We start from the raw sequence: 9,112 nt of genomic DNA on the forward strand, positions 1-9,112 counted from the left end.
GTGTGTACGTGTCTCCGGTACATGCAAATACGTACCGCACACGTACAAATTAAACGAATGTGTGTTGCGGGTCTCAATGAAATAGGTTTCACTGCCAGATTGACATTCTGAGGTTGTTTTTGTTCTTTTTCTCTGCTTCTTTCTTTTTCTTTTCTCTTTTTTTTTTTTTCGTTTCTTCTCTTTTATTTTAGTTTTTTCCTTCTCTTTTCATCTCTTTAGATATATTTTTTTTGTTCCTCATTGGCTCTTTTTCCCCTCTCTTTCCTGTATGTGTGATGTATTTTTTCCAATGTATATACTTGCGGGTTCTATTGCTGTCAGATTAAAGATATTAAAGATTAACGTCTCTCCTTGTGAATAATAACATGCCTGAGATGCCGGTGTAAGGAGACTTATAGGCCATGCAGTGCTCCTCTGGAAATTAAATATGCAACTTGATTCTTCAGAGAAGAAGAGGACTTGAACTCTAGTGCCACCTTTTGGAAGTAGCAATGCAAATAGCAATAGTCAATATCGATCTTTTCACTAGCCTTGTTCATGACTTAGGATAAAAGCCAACCCAAAATCTCAGTTTGCAGACACGTGTTTCAGGGTGTTGAGCCCTCCACAGTGCAAAGTAGGAGATCTGATTAGGCTGTATGAGTGGCCTCTGACTGTGGTCTAAGGCCTATAAATCTCTTTATACTGGCATATCATTCTCCACAAGTAGAGATGTTTCCCCTTATACCCCAGACAGAGGCATCTCATACAGCCAAATCAGATCTCTTATTTTGCACTGAGGAGGGGCAACACCCTGAAACATTTGCTTGCAAACTGATATTCTGGTTTGGCTTTTATCCTAAGTCAAGTGCCAAGGCTTGTTAACAGGTTGAAATTGGCTTTTAGGATTGCTACTTCCAGTAGGTGGCGCTAGAGTTCAAGTCCTCTTCATGTCTGAAGATACAATTTGCATATTAAAGATGCCTTAACTGTAGGAAAAAAGACAAGGACCCCACATCCAAAAATAATACATTGATACATTGTGGCTTATCAAAAATTGACAAAACTGGACTTGAGGTTCTCAGTTTAACTTTCTGAATAGACTGTATAAAGCCCACTACTTCGTCATGGTGACCCTAAACATTGTGACACCGTGCACCAACCACCATCACAGTCACAATGCACTAACAGGGGGAGCCACCTGGTGACCCGCAGCACCATGCTGCATACATATACATTGATCTATTGCTGCTAATCAAAAATGTACAAAAATGAACATCAGGTTCCTAATGTAATCTTTCACTTGGTGTTGGTGCTGTGCCTGTGGGATGGTGTGCGCTGGAGAAATGGTGGCTCAGCACTGCAGCACGGGTGCCTTGGGGCAGCAGGCCACTCCCACTGCTCGTGCGCTGTTGCTCAACCGGTGGTCGGCAGCGCACCTTTTAGGTTAGAGACCCACTCAGAGGTTCACCATGACACGGTAGCGGTCTTTATACAGTCTGATCAGAAGGTTAAATTAAGAACCTCATGTTCAGTTTAGTAAACTTTTTGCTTAGCCGCAATTAATCAATGATTTCTGGATGAGCGGGCCCTGTCCTTTTCTAAGTATAGCATATCTTGCTCATTTTCTCTCTCCTTCCTTCTTGTTCTCTCTTGCTTTTTTTTCTGTCTCTATCAGTTCCTCTTTTTTTTAACCCCTCCATCACTTTTACTTTATCTTATTCTTTATTTTCCTCTTTTCCTTACCTCACTCCTCTGTTTATTTTGTTTCTCTTTTTCTCTCTCTCTCCTCTGTCCTTTTTTCTCTCTTTTTTTCTCTCTCTCTCCTCTGTTTATTTTTTCCCCCTTTCTCTCTCCTCTGTTCTTTCAAATTAAATCAAATCAAATCAAATAGGCTTTATTGGCAGGACCAAAATACAATACATTGTTGCCAAAGCAAGAAAAGAAGTGTGACAGGGGAGTGGATTGGGGTTGTGGAGATGGGGTTTTAGGGGCATAATTTGGGTCTTTCTCTCCTGGTCTTTTTTTCTCTTTCTCTCAAATCAAATCAATACCGGCCTCCTTCTCTTTATCTCTCTTATCTGTTCTTTTTCACTTTCTCTCTCTCTCCTCTGTTCTTTTTCTCTCTCTCTCCTGTTTTTTTCTCTCTCTCTCTCCTCTGTTCTTTTTCTCCCTTTCTCTTTCTCTCTCTCTCTCCTCTGTTCTTTTTCTCTCTCTCTCCTGTTTTTTTCTTTCTCTCTCTCCTCTGTTCTTTTTCTCCCTTTCTCTTTCTCTCTCTCCTCTGTTCTTTTTCTCCCTTTCTTTCTCTCTCTCTCTCTCTCTTCCTCTCTCCTCTGTTCTTTCGCTCTCTCACTCCCTCTTTCCTCTGTTCTTTCGCTCTCTTTCCTCTGTCCTTTCTTTCTCACTCACTCTCTCCTCTGTTCTTTTTCTCTTTCTCTTCTGTGTTCTTTTTCTCTTTCTCTCCTCTGTTCTTTTTCTCTCTCCTCTGTTCTTTTTCTCCCTCTCTCTCCTCTGTTCTTTTTTTCTCTTTCTCTTTTCTGTTCTTTTTCTCCCTTTCTCTCTCTCCTCAGTTCTTTATTTGTCTCTCTCTGTTTTCTCCCTCTCTCTTTCTCTGTCTCTCCTCTGTTCTTTTTCTCCATTTCTTTCTTTATCTCTTCCTCTCACCCTCTCTCCTTTATTCTTTCGATCTCTCTCTCCTCTGTTCTTTTTTACCCTCTCTCTCTCCTCTGTTCTTTTTCTCCCTCTCTCTCTACTCTGTTCTTTTTCTCTTTCTCTCCTCTGTTCTTTTTCTCTCTCTCTCCTCTGTTCTTTTTTTCCCTCTCTCTCTCTCCTATGTTCTTTTTTTCCCTCTCTCTCTCCTCTGTTCTTTTTCTCTCCTCTCTTTCACTCTTGTTCTTTTTCCCTCTCTCTCCCTCTCTTTCTCTCTTGTTCTTTTTCTCCCTCTCTCTTTCTGTCTCTCCTCTGTTCTTTTTCTCCATTTCTTTCTTTATCTCTTCGTCTCTCCCTCTCTCCTTTGTTCTTTCGCTCTCTCTCCTGTTCTTTTTCTCCCTCTCTCTCCTCTGTTCTATTTCTCCCTCTCTTTCTCTCTTGTTCTTTTTCTCCCTCTCTCTTTCTGTCTCTCCTCTGTTCTTTTTCTACATTTCTTTCTTTATCTCTTCGTCTCTCCCTCTCTCCTTTGTTCTTTCGCTCTCTCTCTCTCCTGTTCTTTTTCTCCCTCTCTCCTCTCTGTTCTTTTTCTCCCTCTCTCTCCTCTGTTCTATTTCTCCCTCTCTTTCTCTCTTGTTCTTTTTCCCTCTTTCTCCCTCTTTCTTTCTGTCTCTCCCTTCCTTTCTCTTTTACTGTTTTTTCCCCACTTTCTTTTTCTCCCCCTACCCTATATTATAGTATTATTAGATTGGATTTTCTTCTGCTCCCGCCGTGTATCGTTAGTATTTGCACGGCACCGTTGTACAAATGTTTGCGTCGCACAGGAGGGTTTCTCCGGAATTCATTTTTTTTTCACATTCTGCAATTTTCTTCAGGTTGCAACATTAAATAACCATGAACGCTTGGTCCGTTTACTAATAGAAAAAGGCGCAGACTGCAGCATCACAAATGAGGTATTAAAAAGCGCTGGGAGAAATTGCATTCTGCGCGGCCGCTATCAGACGTAAAGGTTAAGATAAGGTTCTCTCTCTCTTTTTTCCCGCAGTACGGAATAGGTATCTCAGAAATGGCTAAAGCTTTCAACAGGCAGGTAAGGAGATGATGGCTTTTGCTGTAGAATCCATCAAATGTTGAATAGACGGTTTCCTCACCCCCCTCCCGTCCTTTCATCTTCCTGACAGAATATGCTGGTGATATTAGAGGACATGAAGAAGGAGATTCTTTAAGAGACGCACCGCCGCTCCGTCTAAACCCGCCTTTGATTATACTGACAGCCGAAACGTGGAGCCCTCTGCTATGACATTACATTAAAGCGCAGCGGTTGTACAGGGATACCCGCGCGCTGCCGCTTCTCTTCACATCCCTTTTTGTATTAAAAAAAGAAAGGATCGTCAAGTACATTTTTATAGTTGAAAAATTGCAATCATATAGTATAACGATCTCGAATTTCCCGGGTTGCGCGTGGAACCAGGATATCATCTCATATCACAGTCTAGTAAAAATGTATATAGTGTGGCACGCCTGGGACAGGGTCCTGAGGGGGCAGTGAATTTTACTAGCATTTAAAGGGTTATTCCCAACATTTCAAGTTATCACCTATGCTAAGAATAAGTGATAACTTGCAGATCAGTGGTGGTCCAACCATTGGCCAACCCTTAAAATGAACCAATCGCCAGGATTTTCGTATATAACCTAAAGCCAGTGCTATACTGGCGCTATCAGGCTGATTCTATACATACCTGTAGTGGGCAGCTCGGATGTATAGGTTTTGAAATCCAAGAAAGTAAAGTTTATAAAATCGTCAGCTTCTTGAGTGACAGCAGCTGAGGATCAGATAATATCTGGTGGGTATTCATACTTATCCCCTCCCCCTGTTAGAATTAGCATAAGTATTATACAATTAATTTAATTTTTCACTAGCAGGACCTGTGTGAGGTCATACCCATGTGACCAGAAGGGGCGAGGCCTCAGCCAACAGAAAATGTTGCTTCCTGGTATCAGCTTTGTTGGCTGAGGCCCCGCTCCTTCTTGTCACATGGGTATGACCTCACATAGGTCCTGCTAGTGAAAAATTAAATCGATTTTATAATACTTATCCTAATTCTAACAAGGGGAGGGGATAATTCTGAATACCCCCCAGATATTATCTGATCCTCAGCTGCTGTCACTTAAAAAGCTGCCGATTTTTATAAACTTTACTTTCTTTGCTTTCAAAACCTAAACATCCGAGCTGACCACTACAGGTATGTATAGAATCAGCCGGATATTGCCAGTATAGCACTGGCTGTAACTTATATACGAAAATCCTGGTGATTGGTTCCCTTTAAAAATAGACTCTTAATGGGAACCTGTCAGGTGCAATAGACACCCAGAACCACGAGCAGTTCTGGGTGCATATTGCTAATCTCTGCTCAACCGTCCCTGTATCTAGCAGCATACATAAAGAGATCTTTAGAAAAAGTATTTCTAAAGATCCTTTATGATATGCTAATGAGCACATGGACTATTCGCAAAGGCACTACTTCCCTTGGCTAATCGGCCCTTTTAGCATGTTAGTACACCCCTGTGGGCGTGCTAACATGCTAATAAATGCGCAGCATCAGAGGCATGGTCGCTCTCACTGCTCTCTGCCTCCACCTCACCCGACGCTGGATTTCAGCTCAGTGTGAACGATCAGAACGGCCCCGGACTTCCAGTCATGCGCACTACACCAGTTTGAAGCTGGGACACGTACACCCGGCTTCATAGTACGCTTGACTGGAAGTCTGGGATGTTCTGATCGTGCACACTGAGCTGAAATCCAGCGTCTGTGCAGTGGCAGGCGAGAGGTGAGGGCGACCATGCATCTGACACTGCGCATTCATTAGCATGTTTGTATGCCCACAGGGGCGTACTAACATGCTAAGGGGGCCAACTAGCCAAGGGAAGTAATATCCTCACGACTAGTCACTGGCCTCATTAGCATATCATAAATGTTCTTTAGAAATACATTTTCTGAAGATCTCTTGTATGCTACTAAGATACAGGGACAGTTAGGTAGGGATTAGCAATATACACCCAGAACTGCTCGTGGTTTTGGATGCATATTGCACCTGACAGGTTCCCTTTAAATGGCCCACTGGAATGGAGTTGTGGCTATGCTTCCCCACTCATCAGCTCATTCATTCTTCCGGAGATAGTCCAGTACAATAATCTGATGCAGCACAAAAAAAAGGAAGAAAAAGACCCGCACCACCAAGCGTTACCTTGAGCGGGTGTCACACAACCGTGGGTATCAGCTCAGGCACTCAGTGATCCCGGCTCAGAGGTTCACGTCTGGTCAGATAAAGAATTCCATATGCAGTCCATAAAAGGGATGAGACCGCACTCTCCAAAGTATGCCAAATGATCTTTAGTGAATTACAGTTGCATAGTAAAAAGCAGGAGAGGAGCTAGGTGCAGGCCCCCTCCAGGGCGACGGCCGTTTCGCGTCTAATTACGCTTCGACAGGTCCATAACATATATGGACCTGTCGAAGCGTAACCGGCCGTCATCCTAGAGGGGGCCTGCACCTAGCTCCTCTCCTGCTTTTTACCATGCACCTGTAATTCAATAAAGAAGATCATTTGGCATACATTGGAGAGTGCAGTCTCATCCCTTTTATAGACTGCACAATAATCTGATGTATCAGTGCCATTGAGGATGGATGGAGCGGTGACACATTTCAAAGTCCTGTTATTAGTCACAATATTTGAACCCCCATTGATCCGCAAGTTATGACCTATTATTTTGGATTGATAATAACTTTACATTTTGGAAATACCGTAATCTTTTGAAGTGCGTCCCCTTAAGCCTGCACTAGGCGCAATGATGCCGATTTATTAAGACAGTCTAAAGTACATCCTTTTTGGATTAAATTGCATCAAACTTATTAAAAAGGCGCTCATCACTTATTAAATTTGGTATATTATGCACTTTCCAAAAATTATAAAGTAAAATGTACACCTCCTATGAGCAGTCATCAACTTGCACCAACATTCTGTGCTATTTTTTGATGACAGGTTACTTATATGGAGAACACACGAGAATTGGTAACAAATAGATGTGGTTCTGCACCACCGCAGTACGACCTGTTTACAATCCTGGGGAGGAGTGGATTAGAAGCAGTATTCCCTTAGTAAGGCTCCGGTCCTGGGTGCTCGCTGATGAAACAGGATAGCTGTAGGTGTGTGGAACCATATAGAAGAAAGTCCAGCGGCACACCGAATCTCCGGTAAAAAACTTTTCTTTTTTTATTTGATTAAACGGTGCATATTAAAAAGGCAGTGAAGGAACCGGGTGCAGGATCCCTCTCAGACGACGGCTGTTTCGCGTTAAACACGCTTCCACGGGTCCAGGACCCATGGAAGCGTGTTTAACGCGAAACGGCCGTCGACTGTGAGGGATCCTGCACCCGGTTCCTTCACTGCCTTTTTAATATGCACCGTTTAATCAAATTTACCGGAGATTTGTTGTGCCGCTGGACTTTCTTCTATATGGTTCCACTCTCTATTGGTAAACCTTGCACATTTTTGGTGAGCACAAGACAGGGGTATCCCGGGGAGGGTCAGTACCAACGGCCACTTATTTTTTTATCCAGGCACGCCGATGACACGCAGAATGCTAAAAGTGGAAAAACCCTTTAACAACTCTCATTCACAAGCTACAGAAGAATGTTCCGGTGCAGAAATTGGCTTGTGGTGCAGATGTTAAATTAGCAACATGTCAATTTCTTCCACAGCAAGTTTCTCTTTTTGCCTCTGGGTGAAATCTGTCGAAAACAAACAAACAAAAAAAAAAAAGATCTTACATCACATGTGGACATACCCTAAAATACATTGCTGCTGATTCACAGGCCGGTGCTTTCAGGCCCCTGCAGGGTTGTGTCCCTGTGATTGAGGCTTCTAATAAATATGACATATACGTTTCATACAATGGATTTACTTTCTGACCACAAACACATTTTTTCTCATCTCTCATTTTATTGTTCTTTTCAACATTAGCAAAATAGAAACAATTAAAAATTCAAACGGTTAAACTGGATGGATGCTCTGTAATGTCACATCGCTCCTGTAGTGCCCCCTGCAGGGGAAATTTATGGCCGCCCCGACCTGATCGATCAGTGATCATACGATAAAATGTGAGGCCACTTCAATTAAAAATGTTTCATCTGGGCACAGTTTTGACTGCAGCAGTTCAATACCAGTCGCAATGAAGACCAATATGTGCTAATTAATGCAGAAAGTGATTGGCTGCAGCGATATCCTTGAAACAGGAAATACAGAGACCAGTAGAGAACATGCGACCACTATGGCCAGCGATTGGCTCACATGCTGTCACGTCTGTCTCTCTGCATTATGAGACTAGGGACAGATTCAAAACTTGAGAGTCATTTCCACTCTGACTCTCAATATTAAACGTGGTTTCTTTCCTTTGGCAGTTGTAGGGTTAATGTTAGTATTCCTTGCCAGCAAGCAGACCAATTACCAGCTCAGGTGTTTCCAGTTTGGGACCACTCCAGGTCCCTTCATATACCCTCCACTACCAGAAGAGCGTGCCAGTTATTCTCTTTGCCATTTGGATGCTTGGCCTGGAGGTGGAAGGAGCTGCTGAAACCCTCTGTTGAAGTTGCTGTGCTGACTGCAGCAGTCTGTTATGTTTCCTCCCGTCTGTCTTCCTTCTCTGGTGTGTTGTTTCAATGCAGTGGTTGGGCTAGCGTCCCTTACCTGCCCACTCACTAGCCAGGACTATTGTAGGGTCACTAAGGGCTTTAGGCTCTTGCACAGCAACAGGTGAAAAACCTGTATAAGGACTGGCTAGGCGTGCAGGGTCCAGTTGCAGGTCAGTGGAGGAGATGTTCATCTTCCCTCTCACTAGTCCTACGGCCCTCTGTTGTTAAAGTGTCCCTGATGTACCCCTTGTTTGTCGTGGTGGTACCCCTGTTTTTGTGTGTTTTGGCCATGCTGAACCTTTCCCAAGTCTGTGCCGAGACATATGTCCACCCAGATGAAGCTGAAAATACAGAGACTAGCAGTGTCAGGGGAATTGTAAGGCAAGTAATGCTTCACTAATTTCACACCATTCTTAGTGGTTACAACACAATTTTGGATGGCCAGACAACCCCTTTAGCCTTCAATTAGTTGTGTGGTGCCCATTGGATCCCCAAGCGAGTTGGTTTTCGTCATATTTCCACACATATGGAAGGTAGGTAACCATCCATTTCGGTAGCTTTCTAGCTCAGGTGACCCTCCCTCCTGAATGCATTGCGAGATGCGGCTACACGTGCCATAGCGAGGTACAAACGACTAATAGCGTTAGTATTTAGGGCGCACTTTACATGGACTGTCTAAATAAAAATCAAACACACTCAGCATTGTGATCCATGGTTTATTGATTGCATTCGGAGTACAAAATTGCATTGAAGAGATATTACTGGTCTGAAGGATCATACGGTAGAAACAAGACATTC

The 9,112-nt window shown here is 43.2% G+C and overlaps 1 protein-coding gene across 1 annotated transcript in view; it reads left to right on the forward strand.

The window, feature by feature from the left end:
• Nucleotides 1–4,310, forward strand: part of FANK1 (fibronectin type III and ankyrin repeat domains 1) — a 153,690-nt gene extending 149,380 nt beyond the window's left edge. The window contains exons 9-11 of the mRNA XM_075348444.1: nt 3,501–3,578; nt 3,671–3,715; nt 3,807–4,310. Coding sequence (XP_075204559.1) covers nt 3,501–3,578; nt 3,671–3,715; nt 3,807–3,851 — 168 coding nt within the window. The 3' untranslated portion in view covers nt 3,852–4,310. The remainder of the gene's footprint in view (nt 1–3,500; nt 3,579–3,670; nt 3,716–3,806) is intronic.
• The last annotated feature ends 4,802 nt before the right edge of the window (nt 4,311–9,112 follow it).

Source organism: Anomaloglossus baeobatrachus, chromosome 5, assembly GCF_048569485.1.
Source record: "Anomaloglossus baeobatrachus isolate aAnoBae1 chromosome 5, aAnoBae1.hap1, whole genome shotgun sequence".
Lineage (NCBI taxonomy): Eukaryota > Metazoa > Chordata > Amphibia > Anura > Aromobatidae > Anomaloglossus > Anomaloglossus baeobatrachus.